Raw genomic sequence first — 23,802 nt, 5'->3', positions numbered from 1 at the left:
CTACGCTTCCGGCCCTGACTGCTCTTCCTCCTCCGCCCAGGGACGTAATAATCCGTCCCTCCAACAACCCCCCCCAACTTTAATCAACTTCCGGCCCACCCCCTCTGCGCTCCTTCCCTTCCCAACTTCCGGTTTATCCCACGAATGGTCGCCCTCGTGGCGGAGTACAACTCTGTCCTGGCCTGCGCTGTTACTTCGAGAAGTGTTGAGGCCCCAATCCAGCTGGACCACCGAGGGTCGCCAGCGAAGGCCCTCTTCTGGACGGCCCGGGCTTCGCCTGCCATCCGAGATGGCTGGCCAAGATGGCCGCCGCCTAGGAGAGGTCGGGCGGGCACGTCGCAGGGGTGGCTGGGAGTTGTAGTCCAGGCCGACGCGCTGACGCATTTCGCCGCGGGCCGACGGTCGCCATTGTGCGCCGCGCGCTGGGTGAGTGTGGCGCGAAATCTGCTCCCGTCGGGGCTGTGCGGAACCGTCTCAGAGCCATTCTTCGGGGTGTGCAGCCTCAGTCCCTTCCCCGACATGCTCAGCAGCCGGAGGCCGGCCTTCCCTGCCGTCTTCCCGCCGCGGGGCCGGAAGGGGCGGTGTGGTCGGGGGACTCCGGGCCCAGAGGAAAGACAACTCCCTCCGGGAGTGGGGATTAAGGCGGGCAGACCCGTTCCGGGCGTGTGCGGACTGGGGAGGGGAGTGACTCCCGCTGGGTGGAAATAGGAGGAGGGTCTTCTCTGGACTAGAAGAAACCTCTCTAGGTGTCGGGGAGAAATGGAGACGACCCTTTAAGTGCGTTTTTGTAGGTTGGGGGTGGACTTGTCATTTCACGTTGGTAGGGTCGCTACTGGGCAAAGGAGGGCCCCCCCTTTGCGTAGCCCTCACACCTCTCCTACCTCCTAAATTCGACCTTCTCAGGACTGCCCACTCCCACGAGATACGTCGAGAAGGAAGGTATGGCTTCCGGGCTTCCGACGGCCTGGTTCCGTGTGAGTAGAGGCTTCTTTGAGTTTCTGAGTCTACCCCTGGATCTGGGTGTGGGGGTTGCCGGATGATAGTGGGATGCCACCTTTCCTTGAGATGACTTCAGACCGCAGAGCATTTTGGGGGGGATTGAGAGACTGGCTGGGAATGAGAGACCCTGCTGAACAGATGAACCGCAGGTTGCTTAGCTTTCCAAGGGAATGGTTAGAGTACAGGTTGGGTTCTGGGGGAATCTGATTTATTCTTTATATTGGGGGTAGACATTGATAGGTTTAAACAAGGATTAGACTCACATTTATATTTCACTAGCTACTTTGGCATCAGAACTAGAAGGGACTTGAGCTCAGTCATTAAGAAAAAACAGAGGAGGATGGATCCTTGACATGTGAAGGAAATAGAGGCAGCACAGGTAGTGGGTGGGGGATGAAGGCTTGGGTGTGATGGTTAAGCTCACGAAATTCCCTACTAGGAGGTATAGATGCTAATACCAGTATTGGAATCCCCAAGTAAATAAAAACTGGAGAAGTCTGGGGAAGGAAGAGCTCTCTCTGGCTTCACATGCCCTCCTTGCTGTGACCTGATTAGGGCCAAGCTTGGGTTTGCTCAGTTTCAGGCAATTTCGAGAACACATGAGACACCTGGAATGCTCTTGGGTCATCATGTGGACTGTGCCCTCATGTGCTGGGTCAGCCTTCCCCCTCCTGTCAGTGTAGGTGACGACAGACCGTGGCTGAACAGAAACCTGTGGGTTTTAGGAACCAGTGACCTTTGAAGATGTGACCCTGGGTTTTACTTCAGAGGAATGGGGACTGCTCGACCTCGAACAGAAGTCCCTGTACAGAGAGATGATGCTGGAGAACTACAGGAACCTGGTCTCTGTGGGTAAGGATGGTCTCCATGTCAATAAAGATCTGCGCTTTGCAGCACGAATGTGGTGCCTCTGAAGTGTGTGTCTGCTTGGGCTCAGGTTGCAGGGATGAGAGTGCAGTTGTAAAGGCCATGGAGCCTGAGGGAGGCGGCTTTAATTTGTGGGAAAAGGGCAACTTCACAAATGACTTTTGAAGCCACCTAGTCCATCCCTCAGAGGCCTTGAATGCTAGGGAGGTAGGTCTGTCAGAGATGTAGCTGACAGTAGTGGATGCACATTTAGAACAAGAACTCCATAGGATGTCAGGTCAGTGTTCCAACAGTTCAGGAGTATCACTGAAGACTGATCCCTTCCACTTCTTTGTGGTTAGTGTGGACTTTTCCATTTTTAGGTTAGTGGCTGCATGGCTGTGGCACCCAGCATCATGTTCATATTCAAGGCCAAAAGAAGGGGAGGGGGCAGCCCTCGCTAGTTCTCTTTTCGCACCTCCCATATTTAGCAAGGAGAAAAAAGCCCTGAGGTCCCCAGCTGACATATTTTTCTTAGTACTTGTTGGCCAGAACTGGGTCCCACTGCTACTTTTACTGGGAGTCCAGGGGGGGGCAAGTAGCTGACAAAGGGAATGGTTTAGGTTCTTATCACCACGATAGACCAGAAGTCATGCCCTTGCAGGGAAGAATTCAGGGACAGCATGTGCCACAGCAGAAACGCATTTTCTCCCGAACACAGACCCCCCAAGCCCTGTCTCTTTTCCCTTGGGCAGAACATCAGCTTTCCAAGCCAGATGTGGTATCTCAGTTAGAGGAGGAGGAAGCGCTCTGGTCGGTGGAGAGAGGAATTCCTCAAGACACCTTTTCAGGTGAGAACCAGGCTCACGGGAGTCCTGGCAGGGAATGGGCTGACTGGTTAGTCAGGGAGTGGTGTCTTAGAAAAGAAGATGGACAGGGGAAAACCCCAGATGGGGTGGTATGAGTAGCTGCAGACATGCTGAATCAAACTGTTTTCCTCTGGTCTCAGAGTCAGGAGTGTACCACTTCATTGAGCATGAACTTGTTGCCAGTGGCAGGTTGGCCATAGGGGCTCCACTGTTCTGTTCTTCTTTCACGTAATCACCAGTAAGTGGTGTGTCTGTCCAGACTTTTTCTTTATAGATGTTTGCATGTATGTATATGAATATGACTTGGGAGTGTTACACTGGATACAAACAGGCCTGTTTCATTCATTTTAACAGATATAGTGTAGTCCACATTTGATTTTTTTCCTCTTGATAGTCTTTCAAGTTGTTGAAAAAAACTTTGTTGTGTTCATTTTTTTGGACTTTCAAGTTGGGTTTTTTTTGTAGGTAGGATTTGTTGAGATAGAATATCAGCATCAACCAAGATAGAAGCGAAAAATCTAGTAGCAACAGCTTGCTCTCTAAAATCCTTTAAAATAAATGCAGCTGCTCAAATACATGAGAGCTTTCCCCCTTCATTGCCAGAGATTTATAATGATCTTTTTTAAGGTTTGCAGATCTGATAGTATGTTGAGTGTAGTTCACATTTCCCTCGTGAAGTTACACATATTCTTATGTGTACCATCCACCTTTAAATTTAACTTTAGTCTCCATAAAGAAGTTTTATGATTCAAGTATTTTTCCTTTCAGATGTTTTTATTCCTATTCCTGTCATAGGAAGGTTTTATAAATACTTTCTTGTGTTTCAATTGGTGCACTTACATGGAGTTTATGTATATGGCATGGAGCGTAAGTTCTTTCAGCACATTTTCTGAAGATTTTTCCACTTACCAGAAACACCGTATTTATCATAGACTAAATTCCCATAGTCCTTATTGGGTGCAGGCCTCCATCTTGGTCCCTTCTGCTTCCTTGATCTTAGTCTGAGTAAAGACCATATTACTGTATGTATGGTAGTCTTATAACAAACTTGGATAAATGGGAGTCCTCTCATAATTGTTTAAAAAATTCTTAGCTGTTCTCAACCACGTGGTTTGCCAGATGAACACTTAGCATCAGCTTGTCAGGGATTGAGAAAATCCTGTTAGAATGATTGGACTTAGAATTCCTTGATGCAGAATTGGTCTGTCTAGTCCAGTTCTGACACAAGTATACAAGGAGATCTGCTCGCCTCACTGTGCCATGTCAGTGGCATGTCAGCACTCCTGAGTGCTGTTGAGCTTTCACCGTGGTTGCTGTTCATGTGTTCCTGTTAGTCTTCCTTTGTAGTCTCACATAGTTGATCCAGATGAGCCTGGCATGCTGCAAAATTCTGTCTTATTAGGTTCTCATTAATTTTCTCAGTACAGTCATTTTACCAGCAAGTATAAAGGAGGAGACAACTGTATTAGTATTTTTTGAACTTCTTTTGCCCCATTACATAATGACATTCATCACAGCTGGTACTTCCAAAACATGGAAGCTGAAAGGGTGAAGAGTGAATATCTGACTTAAATAGGAAAGTTTCTCAGCTTTGATTCAAGTCAGTTTTATCTGGATAAAGAAATAGTCATCTAGCCCTTTCTAATAAATGATAATCAGTAATAGCCCCAGTTTTCCTTCATAGCCTTCCAAGGTGATCATAGTGATTTTCTCCTTTGAACAGTGACCTAATACACATAGATATGACCTTGTTGTAACATGCTGTTGGCATCCAATGACCCATCAATATTCATAAATTAGGTTGGGGAGGTGGGTGGATTTCTTTTTTGTGTTCTTTCTCTTTATCAACTTTTATATCAGTGTGTGCTGACTTTGTAAAGAAAACTTTGGATGCTCTCCCCTGCTTTTGTTCTGTGTGTTCAAATTCAAGTGACATTGGAACTACATGCTTCCAACAGTATTCAGCTATGAAATCTGCACCTGGTCCCCATCTTTGGTGATGATTTTCTGTTTGCCACAACATGGACTGGCACCTCTGTGACTCTCTGCCCCCCTTTTCTGGTCTCAGTTTGATGGCTCAGCATTAGTGTTTTTGCTTTTCTATATTCAGAGCCTTTCCTTTCATTCCCTACGTTGAAAACCTCCCTTCCAACCATTAGCACAGGTCACTAAGCTCTACCTCACTTGGAAGGTCCCCAGCAACACAAGCACTTTGTATCCACCCACTGTGGTGTCTTTCCTGGTTGTTCCCCTTGATCCTGCCTTCCAAAGTCCGTCCCTGTGTGGTGGCTCTGGTTGTGGCAGGTCTGTGTCTCATCCTCCCTGGAGCTCAAGTCTTGTGTTAGCAAACCTTCCAGCCTTGCACTTCTGGATGATCGGGTAGTTCCCTGAACCTAGTTGCCATGAGAGATTTTGGTTACCTATGGTTCTGCACATCTTGGGAGAATTCGTTTAACAGGTGAGAAGAGATTCCAAGGCTATGTCACAGAGCAAGATAACCATGTGCAGGGAGGTTCATCAGGACACTTTATTACAGACTGTGCCTGAGGTAATAGGTTCCAGACTCATCTCTGCTCTGTCACAAAGAGTTCTTTACATGTTGCTTTCCCTCCACTGCCTCCCCTTGTTACACCTCACAAATACCTGTTGTGGAAGTCCCCTTGGGTCCCATGTAGTACACTAAACACTTTGGTAGTGAACCGAAGACCTAACATAATCCCTGCCACTGTGAACTTCGTAGTCTAATAGATTATGGCCTCTACAAACAAGTTCCCCAGATATAACTCTGTGAACAGATAAGTAGTGGTAAGTACTGAGAAAAAAAAGAAGGTGATGTAAAGTGGGGGATAATGGGGAATTACTGCTTTAGAGGTGGTGGTTGCAGGGGGGCACTGCAGGAGTGAAATTTTAAGCCAATTCCTAAAGAAAAAGAATTCTACAGACGTATAAGAGTGGTGGTGAACAGAGCTTCCAGGCACAGAGACAGCACTTGGGGTGACCGTGAGAATGGAACAAGCTTGGCACATTCAGGAAACAGGCACCAAATGGGCTGGGAGGAGGTAACTAAGGTACAGTGACAGGCAAGCTAGGTTTGGCAGTGCACAGGCAGTGCACAGTCCTCCTTCACTGTGAGGAGAGTTTTGATTTTTATCAGGCAGGTGTGTGATGTGGCTTTTCAAGCACATTTTAGGTGCTTATGAAGAAAGAACTATGGTAGGGCACAGATGCAAGCAGGGCAGGGAGCCGTGGTAGGTAGCATCTGTGGAAGAGGTGATGACACCTGGCCTGAGAGAGTAGCAGAGGGGTTGGGGAAAAGCCAGCACGGCCTTCTCCCACTGCATAAGTGGATTCACTGAGGCCAGGCGAGTAATGGCCAAAGGAAAGGAAGCTGCCAAGAATCCCTCAGGTGAAGGCTTCAGGGATTTCCTGTGACTATTTGTAATGTATGCGTTTACCCACATACATTCTTTTTGTATATATCAACATTAACTTTATTTTTAAGATTTTATTTATCTGACACAGAGAGAGAGGGAGAGCGTGAGGAGGAACACAAGCAGGGGGAGTGGGAGAGGGAGAAGCAGGTTTCCTGCTGAGCAGGGAGCCCGATGTGGGGCTCGATCCCGGACCCTGGGATCATGACCTGAGCCAAAGGCAGACACTTAACTGAGCCACCCAGGCACCCCAACATCTAACTTTAAAAGGAGAATATACAGGAGAAAAATTACTACTCCTGAATTTTTGGTTTTAGTCAGTGACATGAAATCTGGTAAAGGCATAAACTTTTGAAGGGTAGAAACAGAGGTTTTGTTTTACTTGGTTGAAGTAATTTTGAAGAGAGTTACGTGAATAGTACAAAGAACTCCCTTATAGCTTTCACCTAAATTCAAGTTTGTGAAACTGTCCCACGTCTTGACTGGTTATGTTAATGAAGTGTGAATGAGAAGGGACTTAGAGACATCCAAGTAGAGGTTTGTGAAGCCAGTGGAATGCACCCCTCTGGACTTCAGAAGGAGTCCCGGCAGGGCAGAAAAACTTGGGAATTATAGGTGTTTGGAATGGCATACTTTATTTACTCTAAGATGAGGCCATCATCTCCAACAGTGGTCTCTGCCATCACTGGTGTAGTGGGTGTCTCTTCCCAATACAGGGGACTGGGTTTAAGTGGAAAGCTCAGCCTTTCTGAGGCAGTTCATTCTGTGTGGCTCTCCAGTTCTCCCTGACAACAAAAATGGCAGCACAGACATTAGCTGAAATAGAAGGGACACTGAGTAATAAGCGCTTAAGACATGGCATTCATCTTTAAGAAGGCACTGATTTGTGAAGATAAGGAATGTGGACAACTATTTGATAGCATTTAGATCTTTAGCCATCACTCTTTCCTTTGAAGAAAGTAGTGTCACATGTGTGGTTTGGGTGGAAAACTTGATATAATCTAGATGTAACCCATAGGAAAGCAATGGAGTAAAGACACTATATTGAAGGTCATGCCTATGGAACATTTAACTTTTGACTTGTCAAGGAATGAAGCAGGAGAGATGAGCCCTACAAATATGAATGTAGCAACACTCAAATTAGTGCAAGCTTTAGCAGAAAAAAAAAAAAACCAGCTTCTACAAGGAGATTATTTTTTGGGAGGAAGAGAAGGAATCCTTTTCTAGAGTTCACCCTTTGTGTTGTAGCCTGAGAGGACTCACATGGGCTATAAAGCAAATGTGTAATGGATGTAGGAAATCAATTGTTTCATACAAAGATAATTCAATTCAAGAACAAGACTGAATAAAATGTGTTTAGTGAGAAAGCCTGTTCTCAGTTCACCCTTTAAGGAAAGGCTCACATGGGAGACTAACATGCAAAGACCCTGAATGGAAGAAGTTCTTTTCATGAGTTTTTTGACATGAGAACTCAAACAACGGGAAGAAAGCCCAGGAATGTGATCATAGCTGGAAATGCTTCTGGCCTGATTCACTCTGGTCTGACTTGAGAAAGCTCATACTGGAAAAAATAAAAACACAACCCAGTTGTATTTGATGTGGAAAAGTTCTCACACCAAATAATTACCTCTGAGAACTCCAAAGCCAAGGGAATGTGACTGCTGTGGATAAGATTTCATGCATAGCTCTTTTATTCAGCATCACAGCAGTCATACTGGAAAACACCTGAGAATGTGATCAGTGTTAGGAAGGCTTCAGGAGGCACAGAACCCACTGGCAAGAAGTCCTTCAGTAGGAGTCCTCATTGTATTCAGCATCAGAGGACTCATATGAGAGCAGACCCTCAATGTAATCTGTGCAGGCAAATCATCAGCCTTAGCTCCCACCTTATTTGACAGAACAGCAACAACAAAACAAAAAAACTTGCACTGGAGAGAACCCCACTGAAGACTAAAAATAATGTCCCATCCTATTTTTATACCAGATAATCATATAGAAGGCAAACTCTAAATAAAACTTTCATCATATAAGTGTACAAATATAGCAAAACAGATCTTGTCTTTCCAACTTGTTCTGTTACCTGACCTGAACACCTAGAACAAATATTAAACTTAACACGAGAGCAGTCTTTGTTTCCCATGTGTGTTCCCAGTTGCTAAAGACAGTGACTCAATCTCCTGCTCAGGAAACTGGTGGGTGAATGAATGGTTGAAGAAACTAAAAAACAAGAGGATGTCTTCAAAGAGGAGATTTTGAAGACAATGCCAGGCTTTGAGACAAGAGGGTGGGTAAGGGATGATAAAGGGAAATGCTGAAATACATAGTGCTATTAAGAACTCTGCAAGGCTCACATCCTGGAGAGTGGGCCAAGAGTTTAGAATCCTGAATGACTATCATAACATGTTTGGCATAATCCAGCCTAATATTTGTGTGGTCACATACTGTGCAACCTTTATTCAAGAATACATTCTCTGTCACTTCCATATATTTGCTCTTTCGGACCCATGTAATCTTGATGCTTTTATCTGGAAACTGCTCTGCCTGGTGTCCAGATGTAATCCCTGGAGTAATTTCAAGGCCTAAAAATGCCTTTTAATTGAATAAGAAGGGAAACGGGCACCTGGCTGGCTTGGTAGGAGGAGCATGTGACTCTTGATCTTGGGGTCTTGAGTTCAAGCCCCATGCTGGGTGTAGAGATTGCTTTAAAAAAAAAAAGAAAAAAGGAAAACAGATGAATAAGCATTTGACTCTAAAAGTCTTAAGGAAAGAGGAAAAATAAATACAGTTTAAATAAATGAATCAGAAATGGAGAAGAAAAGAACCAAGAGCTAATTTTCGGGAAGGACAAAATGCAAAACCAACTTTGATTAAATAGAGGATAAATAAAAGGCAAATTAAAAACCTACACAGGGAAACAGCAGTATACATGCATTCAGCAACACGTGTAGTTTTCATTATAATGCTTTCTACAACTATACCAAAGGATGAGCCAGGTCTATGTACTGATGTGGAAGTCTCCAAGATAATGTGTATTTTTTAAATATATATTGTTTAAGATGTATAAAGATACATAGATGCATGTAATATCAATGTCCTTTTTTTTTTTTTTAAATACACACACAAACAAATGTGTGTGTTGGTTGTTTATCACTAAATATAGAAGCTGGTAGGCTGTAATGGCCTCCTGAGAAGGAAACTGGGTGGGAGGGTAACTTTCCATTTTAAGAAGTGTTGTCCATAACCATGGTGATAAAATGGAAACCACTATCTCCTTTCCTCTGTGTTATCACTCCCTGACACAGTACAGGTGTCCAGTAATTACTTGTTGAGTGTAGGAATGAACAAACAAAACGGAAAGATTTCTGGAAAAGTGTAAGGTTGCCAAAATTGGTCACAGGAAAAATACTAAAGTTAACTTTTTTAGAACAAAGTGGCCAGCTCCCTATTACTGACTTGGGCAGTGAATATTTTCCAACTTCTTGTTAAAAGACAGTTCCCATGGAACATGAACAGTTCAATGACAGAACAGGCTGGAATGTTGACAGATTCTGCAAAGTATACATAGCATTGTTCTCACTATAGCACAAAATAAGAAAAACATTAAAAAGGAAATATTTGTAACTCAGCAATTAACCACTTTAAAAAAAATAATTCTCTGAAATTGTTTTTACAAATTCATCAATGTGACAAATTATAAAACGAAAGAGAGTAATGGCTTTGGCTTATACCATGAGTAGCCAATTTAACACAGAAAAGATTTTAATAGGTTTTTGAAATGGGATCTAAGAATAAATTATTTATGAAATGATTAGGAATTGTTAAGGAATAAAGTATTAAGGAATTTCTATTTGAAAAAATTGTAAGTGGGATACAGAATAAGAAGAAATGACTGTGGTTTTTTTTTTTTTAATGATTAGTTTCAGATATAGAGTGCAGTGACTGCTTTTTGAGGACTTAAAAAGGCTAGAAGTTTATGAAGTCCCTTTCTTAAGTCCTACCATCATTCCAGCCAGCAGCCTCTAGAGAAGTGTTGATGGAGCCATTCTACCAGTGGAAGCAGAAATCCAAGTCTCTGACATGGCTGGTCTGGGAAGAAGAAGGAGTGTAAAACAGGTGTCTTCTTACCTGGTGGCCTTCACTCCCATCCTGCTCAGGCTCTCAAGTAGAAGGGAACTTTGTAGCGACAGCAATCCTCCCATGATAATTTGCCAGTGGGACACAATTAAAATGCTAGTGAGATTCCCTATAATTTGACAGAAATATGGGAAAATCCAGACAGCTAAAACACTCAAATTGCGCTTTGAAGCTGTGTTGAGTCAATAAATACTGCCTGAGCGCCTGGCAAAATGCCATGTACTGTTACAGGGGTGGGTCACAGTGTTGAGCAGGGTAGAAGGCCTCTCTCATTGGCCTGAATTTATTCCAGAGCAGCCACTAGCATGTGGCTGATTACATTTAAACAGACTAAAGCGAACTTCAGCAGTTCAGTTCCTTAGTCACATTGGCCATCTTTCAGATGGTCACTGGTCACCTGCAGTTAGAGACTACTATGTTGGACAGTGTATCTAGAACATTTCCTTAAACAAAGAGAGCTCCATTGGGCAGTGCTGTAGAGAAGGTAGAGCGTGATAATGAAGCAGATACTTTGAAATGGCAGTCAGTGCCCTGAAGAAAAATGAAACAATGGAATATGTTAGAGGGGAGTGACGTGGGTGGGCAATACTGGTTCAAAATTGGGCAGGAAGACAGTTCTGAGGAGGTGATAATTGAGTTGAGAACTGGAAGGGGTACCAGGTGAAGATGTTAGGAAAGACTATGAGGCAGGGTTGAGGGGAGTACAAATACCTACAGACAAGACACACTTTAGCACATTTGAGGAAAAGTAAGATAGTGGCTGTGAGAAGCACCTTTTGGTGTAAAGGGCATAAAAGAACAGGGTTTGGATCCCAGCTGCTATGTTCCTCATTGTGGCCTGGGCAGGGCTCCTAGGCTCTCCCAGCATGGATTTCTTTTGTGTGAAGGATGGATGCTGTTGCTCAGTGGGACTATGGTATGTAAAGCCCAGGTCTTGGGGGCCTTCATGTAACAGTAACTACTGTTATTCAAAGACTTTGATGTAAACATGGTCATCACCTTTGGCAGATCCTCCTCTGGGCCTAGCTTTAGGGTTTCCAAATGCACAAGACCCAGTTGACATCCTCAGCAGTCTAGTGGGGTAAACAAACTTAGGTGATTTCATGGGATGCCCAGCAGAGCTGAAGAGTGAGTGGGGAGGGGAGGAAAAAGGGTGAAGAGCTGGGGGCATTCTGGACAGGGAGGAAAAGGAACGGGAATGTACACAGGGATGAGGGGAGCTGAGATAAGCACTCTTCCTGACCCTGGTCCCCAACAAGATCGTGAAAAGTCACTATTATTAGTTACTGTTAAATTTGTGGACTGGTAGTCTTAGTGTACCTGGTTAGTCATGAACTCTTGAGCACTGAGGGAGAGATGGCTTACCCTGGAAGGGAAGCAGCAGAGACAGCATGAAAGAAGAAAACTAAGAGGAGGAAGAAAACAGCAGCTCCCATCAGCCTTTCCTACATACTATACCTAATCACTTGTGTACCTAATCAATTAAAAAGAGGAAACTAAATCCCAGAAAGATTAAGCACCTTGCCCAAAGGCTTGGAGAATTTGTATAACAACCTACTAAATAGATAGTTGCAAGTGAGGGGACTAAATTGCTCAAATCCCCACCCAGACCATTCAGTTGGTGGACTGAAAACCAGTACTTGGAGCTACAGTTGACAGAGATTATTTTGTGTAGCCCCACTCAGATGAGTGGGTCAGTCAGTCCCAGCTGTGCCCCAGCGAGTTGAGGATCCAGTTCCAACTCTGCCAGTTGGTAAACTTAAGGGGTTTCACTTTCTTTGTGAAGTGGGGTGAATACTTCTGGCACAGACAGTGGTTGGGGGATGGTCCAAAGGATAAGAGACTTAGAGGACTGCAGTGCCTAGAATGACACTTACCCACCGGCTTCTAGGCTTGTGACCCATCTCATTTACTGCATAGCACCCACTAGGTGCTTTAGGATTACCCTACAGAATGTGTGTTGTCCTGAAGGGCTGCTACAGCAGGGAGAGTCAGGCTGCAGATCCACTGAGCTCTCAGCACAACAAGGATCAGCAGAGTTCCCAACATCCAAACCTACAGAGGCTCTAAAACTTAAAACGGTAAGAGTTAACATTTTTGAATGAGCATTCAGTTCAAGATTCTGAGAAACTGCCCTGGTGCCCCCAAGGATAAGAGGAGGAACAAAATCCATGATCAGAATTAACGGAGAAATAAGGGGGATGGAGTGGAATGAAAAGAACCTACAGTTAATTTTCTTAAGAGATAAAGTACTAAATAATCCCTGTGATTAACCAAGGAGTAAAAAACAAGTTTTAGAAATTAGAAAGTTGGGAAGCTTGTGGAGAATGAAGATTTTTTTTTTAAGCGTAATGCATGATTATTGCTCAAAATGGTACCTGTGGCTCAGCAAGGAGCCGCTAGGGAGCGCTACCTCCCCTCGCGCCCCAGTAGCCCATATCGGGCACTTTTGAGGTCAAGGGCTGCTGGGAATCCCTGGCTTCCTGAGTTACTCTGACGGAAATTTCAAGCTCCAAGAGCTCTGATTGAAAGGGAATACATGAACTTTGCTTTCAAATCAAGAATTTGCCGGGGGTGGGAGGAATGAACTCTCAGAAGTCCTAAGGAACAGGAAGGGCACATACAAACGAGTCGGGAAGGGAAGCCCCCAAATGAAATTAATAACAAAAGTTTAGGGGAAGAGGTCGGAAATGGGAGATCAACGCTGTAGTTGCTTTTATCAAGGAAAAAAAACACTTTAAACCTAGGAAAGGAGTGTGGCTGTGGCCAAGATAAAAAGCGCGGCCCAGGACGTGTTTTGCAACCCCAAGCGCCCAAGGCCCGTCCGGGGCGGCGGGCGCGGCCCCACCCATCGCGGGCGACTCCTGACCCCGAGCTGACTCACTTCTCGGATAGCGCGCCAGCAATTTCCAGCACCGGTTAGGTTTGTGAAACCGGTAAACCGAGGAAACCACAGACGAACCAAGGTTTGTAATCAGGAAATCTGGAGGGGGAAAAGAAAACCCTACGGGAACAGGGGAAGGATTTCGAATCTGGGGCACGAAGACGGATTAGGATTCCGGATGACTCGCTGCCTTAGGGGGAAGCGACCGCGCTCTCCCCCGCCCCGCACGCCCAAAGGGAAAAAACTTGCAGATCAGCAAGATGGGTGTGGAAGTTCCAGCTGCGCCCGCGTCGCCCCAGAGCGCGTCCGCCGTCTCGGGGTATCGGGGGAGGGAACGAGAGCGGAAGAGGCCTCATCCCCGGGCCCAGTAACTAGCCAAGGGGCCGCCGTCCGGGCAGGGCCTGGGTCAGACCCAGAGCCTCAACATGGCGACACCGGAAGTCTCCGCCGTGGAGGCTCCTGGGAGTTGTAGTGCGCCGGTTTCAGGGCGTGAAGCACTCTGGGCCGGGTCGGAAGTTGCGGCTGGCGCTCTTCCGGACTGGGGGATCGGGGCGTGACTGTGGCGATTTGGGCGGTGTCGCCCTTTTTCCTCGGGGAAAGGGGGACGGAGGCTTGCTTCAGTTTCCCGAACGCGAGCGGAAACGTGTGCTTGTGGCTGCGGCCTCCGCCCGAGCCGCTTCCTCGGCAACGCGGCACTCTGGAAGCCCAGCCTCCGAGCGCCGCTTAAAAAGATGCGTGCCTGCAGATTTAATCTGCAGGTGCTCGGAAGGATGGGCACGGAGGAAAAAACAAAACAAAGCTGGCGCGACTTAGGCAGGCAGCCGCTGTTCTTCATGTCTTTACGAGGTTTTTTTTGTTTTTGTCTTTGTTCTTTTTAATAACACAGCTGCAGTGACTCCACACCAGTAATTTCCTGCTCCGCTTTTTTGCTTCACGTGGTAGGCCTTTTCCTGCGTTGTAATAATCACACTAAAATCAATGTTATTTTTAATGCTTACATGTAAATCTTTTACAATTTTCTTGAGCCGTGTTTTAACACTGCCTGTTCTCCAGTTTTGCTCCATCCTATACCATTGCTCAGCAATGTGTCGTGGAAAAAGACCACCGAAATGAGGATAGGCTGTCTCCTAGGAACCCACGGCAGCAAGGGAGGCAAGGGCCGGAAAGAGGTACAGCGAAAAAAGTTAGGCTCTCACTGGAGGTTATTGACTTGCGGGGTAAAAAAGAGAAACTGGCAGTCGTTAAACAAGTTCTCATGGTCTGGGCTTGTTGCCACGGGTTTCAGTGTCAAGAGTTCTACCGTTATATGTGGTCTGGCCTTTGTCTCCGAATAGTCGTTCCCTTGGTGTCTTTACATCTGTGTTCCTCTTCAGAAAGCTCCCTGACCACAAGTAGATTAATCTGGTGAAAGTCCCCCGGCACTCCCCTGGGCATTTGTGGCTAAGGCTTTGAGTTCATGCTGTAAGTTCCTTACAGGTAGAGCTGTGCTAATCATGTATATTCTAAACAGCAAGGGTGAGAGGGTACATTTGTTCTTGATATCAGCCCTGCCATTTGTGTTTATAAAACAACATAAATCTAATTGAAGTAAACTATAATCCGTGGTTACGTTTCTTCTGTTTACTTTTTTAAGATTTTAAGTCATTAATTAGCATTTCTTCTTGGAGTTGCAGAGAGCTTTCTTATTTCCTGTTGATTTGTGTGTCCTCCTTAGCATTTTGGGACCATGCCAGAGTTGTGTTCAGCAGATGCTCTTGTGAACTCTATGCCAAGACACAGAGCCCCTGACTTTCCCAGTCAACTTTTTGGCCCCCATGGAGGCAGGATCAGGTTCTATTCCCTGTGCGTGGCTGCAGACCTATACAGCATGATAGGTCTCTTCTCTTTTTTCTTTTTTCTTTTTTTTTTAAGATTTTATTTATTTATTTGACAGAGAGACAGCCAGCAAGAGAGGGAACACAAGCAGGGGGAGTGGGAAGAGGGAGAAGCAGGCTCCCACGGAGGAGCCTGATGCGGGACTCGATCCCAGAACGCCAGGATCACGCCCTGAGCCGAAGGCAGACGCTTAACGACTGCACTACCCAGGTGCCCCAAGAGGTCTCTTCTTATTCCTCCTTGCCTTTTGCCTTTTTTCCCCCTCTGTACTGAAATATAATTTATATACTATAAAGTTCACCTTTTGAGAGTGTACAGTTCACTGGTTTTTATTATATTCACAAGGTTGTGTAGGCATCACTGCAATCTAATTGCAGAACATTTTCATCACCCTCCAGAATAAAACTTCATTTTTACTAGCCAACACCCCCCAGTTGCCTCAATTCCCCATCTCCTGGGAATCACTAATCTACTTTGTGTCTATATTGGTCTCTTTTGGACATTTCATGTAAATGGAATCATACCATAGATAGCCTTTGGTGTTTAACTTCTTTCACTCAGCATGTTGTCAAGGTTTCGCCATACCGTAGCATGTGTCAGTATGTCATTCCTTTTTACTGCCAAATAATATTCCATTGTGTGGGTAGACCACATTTTGTTTATCCACCCTTCATTTGATGGACATTTTGAGTTGTTTCTCTTTTTGGCTCTTATGAATAATTTTGCTATGAACATTCCAGTACCAGTGTTGGTGTTGACATCTATATTCATTTCTCTGGGATGTATACCTAGGAGAATTCCTGGGTCGTAATATAAGTCTATGTTTAACTTTTTGAGGAGCTGCCAGTCTGTTTTGCAAAATGGTGCAGCATTTTATATTCCCACCAACAGCAGTTTCTCAACATCACCAACAGTTGTTACCATCCATCTTTGATAATGTCGTATCATCTCACAGTGTTTTTGACCATCTGGCAAGTAATATTGACCATGTTCATGTGCTTTGTTGGCCATTTGCCTGGCTGTGCTTTTTTAACTTACAGAGTATCCTACAGCTCAGTTGGACCCTCAATTGGATCCTTTTCCTGCTGGGAATCCCCTGATGAAGATCGAAGTCGTTGAAGTCCTCACACTGAACCAAGAGGTAGCACGTCCCCGAAACGCCCAGATCCGGGCCCTCTATGCTGAAGATGAGGCCCTGAGCCCAGATGTGCTCGGGGGGCCCACTCAACAGCTAGGCAAGCATCCAGCTGACCCTGAGGCTGCGCGCCAGAGGTTCCGGGGCTTTTGCTTTGAGGAGGTGGCAGGGCCCCGAGAGGCCCTGGCGCGGCTGCGTGAGCTGTGCCGCCAGTGGCTGCAGCCCGAGGTGCACTCCAAGGAGCAGATGCTGGAGCTGCTGGTGCTGGAGCAGTTCCTGGGTGCCCTGCCCAGGAAGCTCCGGATGTGGGTGGAGTCGCAGCACCCAGAGGACTGCCAGGAGGCAGTGTCCCTGGTGGAGGATGTAACCTGGATATCTGAGGAGGAAAGTAAGTGCAGTGGAGGGATGGAGAGAGATACTCCTGTGGGGGCATCTTGGAGGACTGGGGGGGGGGGAAGAACTCAGGCTTCCTGGGAGAGGTTGGGGAAGGGTCACACTTTCCATTTAGGCCAAGGGTATCTGCCTCCCAAACATGTTCCTGAGTCAGAGTTTTAGATGCTTCGTTGCTGAAGCACCTACCATTGTCTCTAGGTCAAGGGTTCTGAGAATGGCCTTATCCTTGGACCTATGGAAATGGAAAGTCTCAGGCTGCACCTCACAGCCACTGAAACCTTTGGGTAGAGTCTGGGACTACACTCTTTAAGCAGCCCTCCCCAGGCTTCTGAGAGAAGTTTACAGTTAAATCCTTCATTTTCATCCTTTTGGGATCCCTGCTGCACTACAAGCTAATAGAAAACATGATTTTAGTCACTTAGGCATATTCCCAGAATGCATTCTTTTTTTTTTAAGATTTTATTTTTTTAGGTAATTTCTACATCCAACGTAGGGTTCAAACTTAAAACCCCAAGATCAAGAGTCACATGCTCTCCCAACTGAGCCAACCAGGCGACCCTCCCAGAGTGCCTTCCAATGTCATGCACTCGGTGGGGGTTGTGGATAAAGTGGTGACCAAGACAGATAGGACTCAGACTCATGAGCTCAACAAGCCTTAGGTCCAGCAGGAATGATGGGAATTTGACAAACAAATATGCCTGTGACTAATGGTGGGGTTGAGAAGAACTCAAGGGTGCTGGCAAGGGCTCCTGGAGGCAAGTTGCTGTAGCCAACACCTGGTGTGAAGTGGAACTCAGAAGTGGGCAGGAAGGGGGTGCCTGGGTGGCTCAGTTGGTTAGGTGGCTGACTCTTGATTTCGGCTCAGGTCATGAGATGAGCCCCAAGGCAGGCTCCACACTCAGCAGGGAGTCTGCTTCTCTCCCTCTCCAGTTCCCCTCTACCCCTCCCCCAATTATGCAAGCTCACTCTCTCTCTTGCAAATAAATCTTAGGAAAAAAAAAAAAGTGGGCAGGAAGGATGTGTCAAGCAGGGGAGCATCACCTGTGAAGGCCCAAAATGGGAGCAGTAACAATATAGTCCAAAATCAGAGAGAAATTGGGTAGGTCTTTAGTAGAAGGGAGCAGGGGCAGGGCTGGCAGGGCCCTTGAAGAGATTTTCATGTTGTCCTAAAGCAATGAGAAGTGTTATTCTAAAGCGGTGGGAACCAATCCATGAGCTCTCCCCAGAGACATGTGGTGTGGTCTTATTGAGCTTTAAAGATTTACCAGGTTGCAGCTTGCTCTGGATGGTGGACAGAGAACAAGGTCAAAAGGAGAAGCAAATTGGCCACCCAGAGCTGTCACCATGCCCTCCATGACACGTGGTGGCTAGGGCAGGAGTGACAGTGGTGGGGAGCTGAGATGGGAGTGTATGTGTAGAGTGCATGTGGGGGTGAGATTGCATGAAACTTGATTTCTGTCAGGCTGAGTTCCATGGAACACAGACACTGCTTCCATGCTCACCCGAATATGTAACTTCACACAGTGAAAGTGACTTTTCAGATGCCATTGATTACATTGAGGGTCTTGAGACGGGGAGATTATCCTGGATTATTTGGGTGGGCCCAAATGTAATCACAAGGGTACCTACAAAGAGGCAGTCGTGAACATTAGGGGTGGAGAAGACATGTGACCCCCGAAGCGGGGTGACACAAGGAAGGGCCAGAAGCCAAGTATTTTAGGTAGTCTCCAGAAACTGGAAAAAGTGAGGAATCTATTTTCCCCCAGAGCCTCCAAAGGTAAGGTAGCCCTGCCAACACCTTGATTTTAGCTCAGTAAGGCTGGTGTCACACTTCTGATCTCTGTAATCATAAGAAAGCAAATTTGCATTATTTTTAGCCACTGTTGTGGCCATTTGTTAAGCAGCAATAGGAAACTGATAGAGATGCCAAGAAGACAGTTGTAGAGCTCATGAGATGAAAGCCAGTCTATTACATTTCACCCCTTGGGTGTGGATGATATCAGTTAATATCACAGAGGACAGTGGGAAGAGGCCTTCCAGGGAACTGAGAATCCTGCATTTGTGATCAGCAAGTTAGCTGGGACTCTCAGTTTTGACTGGCAAGAGAGGAGAATTTACTGAAAAAGTCCCAGGGCGATCTACTAGCTTCAGACATGGCTGGACCCAGGGGTTCTAGTATCCTCAGGACTCATCTTCTCTCCTCTATCCTACTTCTCCTGGCCTCTGTCAGCTTCACTCACAGGCAAGCTACCTCCATGTGGGAGCTCTCCGCACAGAATTTGTCTTCCTAAGTGTTCCAACAAAAGCCTCTTTGGCTCTGATTGTCTAGCTGGGGGCCCTGTATTCATCCAATTATTATGGCCAGAAGGAAGTGGCAGCCTGGTGGGCCAGCCTGGGTCACTTCATATGTTCCCTTGATAGTGGGGGTGGACTCATCATTATAGAAGCCCATGGACCAGCTGGGGACAGATGAGTCAGGCATGAAGGAGCTGTGGTTGAAAGGGGGCCTAAGACCAGGTAGAGCTGTTTTCTAAGGTGGAGGAAACTTGATAAAATTCTCATTAAGATAGGTGTGTGTTACGAGAATAGGTCCAGTCCTGGGAGTCAGGGGAAGTCCCAACCTCCATGGAAAAAAGGGAAAGAGGAAGAGGGTGGAGTACTTGGAGGCCAGAAATGGGGTCTTTGCTTCTGAGGACAGGTGTGAGGCCAGCTGCTGAGGTGAATGGGGAGATGAATCAGCTGCCTTAGAGGAGGGACTGGGTCCAGAACAGTTCCTGGAGAGGGAGTGAGTGAGATCAGGGGTCTCGGCAGTGGGGACACCAGTGCTCTATAGTCACATGGGGTGACACATCCTGAACTATCCAGGTGTAGGGATTTGGGCATGGGCTATGAAGAGGAGCCAGAGTGGGGACCTGAGCTGGCGAGAAGAAGGGTGGGCACAGATGCCCTCACAGCAGCAACAGCAGGATACGATGTGTGTGCTGGCCCATTGGGTCCCAGAGAGAGACATGGCTGTTGTTGCCCCGTCCTGGAAGTAGCACTATACCTGGCTGATCACCTGGGCTGATGTCTCCTCTCAGCATTGCCTGCCCAGGACCCCATCTGCTCTCTCCAGACCACAGCTCCTCAGGAAGAAAAAGGGGAGAACATGACTACCTGGCCAGCGAAGGCACCACCTGAGGTGAGTGGGGAGTGCCACCCTTTCCTTCTCTAGTCAAAGCATCCCCTGTGAGATGACCTCCCCTTCCCCCCACCTCCCACTGGCCAGGTCTTTCAGAATTTCTGAGCGTGAAGGGCTGGACTGCCTTGCTGTCACCATGGAGACCAAGAAAGGGCACAGTGACTGAAGTCAAGAAATTTAGGAGGCAAAAGGCAGGGGCCAAGTGTTTATAGATGCTTGGGAGCCCCAGGCAGAGCCATGCAGACCATGTCTGGATCTGCGTGAGAACAAGAGAGCCCTTGTCTTTCAGAAATGCATATTTATGTGTTTATGACAGAAAAAATGTCTGGGATTTGCTTAAAAAATATCCCAGAGCCAGGGCATAGATGAAACAGCACTGTCCCTGTCTTGCTAACTATTGAGGCCCAGAGTGCGACCGAGTGGTGTATGTGGCATTGGTCAGGACTCTTTATGCTGCAAGTGGCTCACAACTGGTTCAAGCATAAGATGAATTTATTGGCTCTCACATAATGAGTGGTCTGGGGTAGGCTTCAGGCAAGGCTGTCTTCAGGGGCTTCCAGGTGATGAGAGAGAGGAATGTCTGTCTAGTCCTGGTCTAATTGTTCTGCTTTCTCCCATTCCTTCTCAAGCAGGCTCTGCTCCTTATGGGCAAAAGACCTCCCAGATCCAGGCACAGTGCCATGGGGAGGCCTCTTCCTGCTAGAGTTCTGGCCAGCTACCCAGAAAGAACTGATCTTGGTGCAGCCTCTGACTACCCCAGCCCCAAGCAGCCCCAGTCCACAAAGGCAGGGGCTGGTTCCACCACATGTGGAGGGACTATTCCCAGAAGAAGGGGGTGTGCCTAGTCGGGGGGCTTGTCTCAGGGGCAGTCTCCTGTGGGAAGTTGCGGGGAAAGGGTGAGCTGCACATCGGGTTGGGTAGAGTGGAGGCAGTTTGCTTATGGCACCTGTAGCTCTTAGCAAAGCAAGGACTTTGTCTCCAGCCTGGGCCCCACTCTGATTTTGTGAGAAGGGACCCACTGGGCCTCTTAAGGCCTAAGTCAGTGTTTCTTAGCAAGGGGTGTCCTCAGCACAGCAGACTCTGTTAGGAGGCCCCAGTCGTCCTTCCTTTTGTCCCTGTCAGTGGCCCTCCTGCTGATCAGACACAGAATGTGGCATTGCAGGAACCAGTGACCTTCCTGGATGTGGCCGTGGACTTCAGCAAGGAAGAGTGGGGGCTGCTGGACACAATGCAGAGGACCGAGTACCATGACGTGATGTTGGAAACCTTTGGACACCTGGTCTCTGTGGGTAAGGCTGTGCCCATGCTGGCCACTCCATCTTTCCAGGACTGGGAGCACCAAGGCCCTTAGTTGGGGCTCTTGCCTTCTCTGGGCCTAGTGTGAGAACTGGGCATGCCCTCGAGAATTCCTTGCACCATCCATGCCTTCAGCTGGCCCTGTGGACCTGGAGGGGTAGGCATTATGTGGACAGCAGCAGCCTCAGGTCCAGTGAAGGACTGACTTGCTGCCTACCTTCAAGGCGTAAGAGGGGTCGGAGAGCCAGGAGAGTACTCCCAGTTTTAGCCCCGTCCCCGACTGCTCATGTTCCTCTCTTTGCTGCTTCACTACTTTTCATAGTTCCCCCAGGTCATATGATTGTACTTGAAAAAAAAAAACAAAAAACACAAACAGGTTTTGAACACTTGGTTATGTCATACTTTCAGCTCATTTTTAGCACTTTACTTTATCTAAACCTTCTGGGTTCTTTCAGGGTGGGAGACTACACTGGAAAGTAAAGAGTTAACTTCAAAGTCTGACATTCCTGAGAAAGAACTAGCCCATGACCTGAAAATCGAAGAAATCTCAAGGGATGACACCTGTTCCCCTAGGTCAAGAGATGTCTCACAGGGTGAGGCCCAGGAAGTCTTGGACACAGCACTGAAGCAGGTGGGGCCAACTCAGGAAGAAACCCTCCCTCAGAAAAGCCCCCCATCCCAGGCAAACACTGGCCTTGTCACAAGCCATATTTCACTCCAGAAAACTCTCCCTAGAAAACGCTTGCGCAAGCGTGGCTCGCGGGTTAAGAAGGTGACACGTAGTCCATGTGTAAAAATTCATCAGAAGGGCCACAAAGGGGAAAAAGCCAGAGAAAATAGTGGTTGTGGGAGAGCCTTCAGCCGGAGTGCTCAGCAGATCACATTCACAAGAATCCACAAAGGGAGCCAAGTCTGCCGATGCAGCGAATGTGGCAAAACTTTCCGGAACCCAAGATACTTCTCTGTACATAAAAAAATCCACACAGGAGAGAAGCCATATGTGTGTCAGGACTGTGGGAAGGCATTTGTTCAGAGCTCCTCCCTCACACAGCATCAGAGAGTCCACACTGGAGAGAGGCCATTTGAGTGTCATGAGTGTGGACGGGCCTTCAATGACCGCTCAGCCATCTCCCAGCACCTGCGGACTCACACCGGAGCCAAGCCCTACCAGTGTCAGGCCTGCGGAAAAGCATTCCGCCAGAGCTCCCATCTCATCAGGCACCAGAGAACACACACTGGGGAGCGCCCCTACACGTGCAACAAATGTGGAAAGGCCTTCACCCAGAGCTCCCACCTCATTGGGCATCAGAAGACACACAGTGGGGTGAAATGCAAAAAGAAACCGCCTACCTCACAGTCCTCCAGCTGAGCTGGTTGAAGAGCCTTTTCAGCCTGATCCTGCAGCATAACACGAACAGGCCTGGTTGCCATTCAGAACTGAAAGTGAAAAGCAGCATTGAGTGATGATGTTCTCAAGACCAAAGGACGACCAGGGAGACCACCCTGCACGGGAGTAAATAAGAAAGCTGGTGGGGAGTTGTTGCTAATGAATATAGGTTGGAAATACATTTAATTTTTCACTCACTTGATTTGCTGTTATAATTTGCTCATTTGGTCATTAAAAATGATACTAGTGACGGGGCGCCTGGGTGGCACAGCGGTTAAGCGTCTGCCTTCAGCTCAGGGCATGATCCCGGCATTATGGGATCGAGCCCCACGTCAGGCTCCTCTGCTATGAGCCTGCTTCTTCCTCTCCCACTCCCCCTGCTTGTGTTCCCTCTCTCGCTGGCTGTCTCTATCTCTGTCTAATAAATAAAAATCTTTTAAAAAATAAAATAAAAATGATACTAGTGAAACCTGAAAATGCTTATAATGTAAGTTTAAAAAGCCAGGTACCAAAAAGTGCACTGATACTATATTTGTGGTAAAGTATTTATGCATATGGACAAGGACTAAAAGAACAAGGATAAATAAACTATTTCTGTGATAGAATCTGTGTGTTTTTCCCATCTATTAAATATCTTTTCATTAGTAATTTGATATTTAAAGTAAGCAGCATTAAAACAGATTGTTAGACCAGTTCTAGAAGACTCTGTGCAAAGCTGCAGTCCCTCCAGCCCAAGATTCCAAATGAGTTAGGATGAGTGGGTCATTCTGATCCTAGAACATCATCAACATGCAGGGAATGTTAGGTTCAGGGAATGGGAATCTTGAACAACTACTGGAGGCCTAGAGGGAAGGAAACCCCAGGCCAGCGTGGGAACCTCCTGGGAATGTTCATTCACTTCACATTTCCACTTTTCCCACAGGACTCCTTCAAGGGAAGGAACTACCCTGGCTGGATGCTCATCACCAAGTTAAGCAACAGGAAACTGGCAGCATTAGGGCATGTGTTTGATGCCCACATTTCACGTTTTACATGAAAGGACAGATTAAAATAATTTCTCCAGGTCACATAACCTGCAACCTGCAGCCCATCCCACCCCTTGCTCCACAACTCCACCTCTGCTCTCTTGAGTTGTGCATAATATTTCAAAACATGTTTAAAATTCTGGGTCAGATATTGAACTTATGCTCATCAGACATTGGTTGAATGCTGCTGGGCATGCCTCTTAAGAGCCCTTGGGCTTTCGCTGACAAGGGTGAGGCACAGTCATGCCTTCTGTAGAGTGTCTTGTTCCTTTCTCTATAGGAATGAATAGCCCCTGCAGACAGACTAGAGGAGCCAGGAGGCCAAGTGCCTGGAGAATGGTGATGGC

General features: G+C 46.8%; 1 protein-coding gene and 1 long non-coding RNA gene across 9 annotated transcripts; one reads left to right on the top strand and one right to left on the bottom strand.

Moving 5' to 3' along the window:
• Positions 1–353: 353 nt before the first annotated feature.
• ZNF274 (zinc finger protein 274) lies at positions 354–23,032 on the top strand. 8 transcript variants are annotated; one of them, XM_044380419.3, is made up of 8 exons: positions 354–426; positions 904–974; positions 1,725–1,851; positions 2,601–2,696; positions 16,079–16,561; positions 19,647–19,747; positions 20,910–21,036; positions 21,499–23,032. In XM_044380419.3, the coding sequence occupies exons 2-8, from the start codon at positions 942–944 to the stop codon at positions 22,410–22,412; spliced, it is 1,881 nt and encodes a 626-aa protein (XP_044236354.3). In that variant the 5' UTR covers positions 354–426; positions 904–941; the 3' UTR covers positions 22,413–23,032. The 8 variants fall into 8 exon arrangements, with proteins under 8 accessions (XP_044236354.3, XP_057169874.1, XP_057169876.1 ...); XM_057313891.1 differs by having other exon boundaries at positions 414–492; XM_057313893.1 differs by lacking the exon at positions 354–426 and having other exon boundaries at positions 514–974; positions 1,768–1,851.
• LOC130544076 (uncharacterized) lies at positions 3,027–10,245 on the bottom strand. The gene is made up of 2 exons (XR_008960032.1): positions 10,144–10,245; positions 3,027–8,845 (listed from the first exon to the last, which is right to left on the bottom strand). It is a non-coding gene; the product is annotated as an uncharacterized LOC130544076 (long non-coding RNA).
• Positions 23,033–23,802: the final 770 nt, after the last annotated feature.

The sequence above is a fragment of the Ursus arctos genome, unplaced genomic scaffold, assembly GCF_023065955.2.
Source record: "Ursus arctos isolate Adak ecotype North America unplaced genomic scaffold, UrsArc2.0 scaffold_19, whole genome shotgun sequence".
NCBI classification, from domain to species: Eukaryota; Metazoa; Chordata; class Mammalia; order Carnivora; family Ursidae; genus Ursus; species Ursus arctos.
This window is presented reverse-complemented; position numbering and strand designations above follow the sequence as displayed.

Bases quoted from the DNA above. Each gene is read 5' to 3' on its own strand.
- ZNF274 (XM_044380419.3), top strand. From the start codon at position 942: ATGGCTTCCGGGCTTCCGACGGCCTGGTTCCGT. The intron at 2,697-16,078 runs GTGAGAACCAGG...TTTAACTTACAG, and splicing joins TCCTCAAGACACCTTTTCAG to AGTATCCTACAGCTCAGTTG. The intron at 21,037-21,498 runs GTAAGGCTGTGC...GGGTTCTTTCAG, and splicing joins TGGACACCTGGTCTCTGTGG to GGTGGGAGACTACACTGGAA.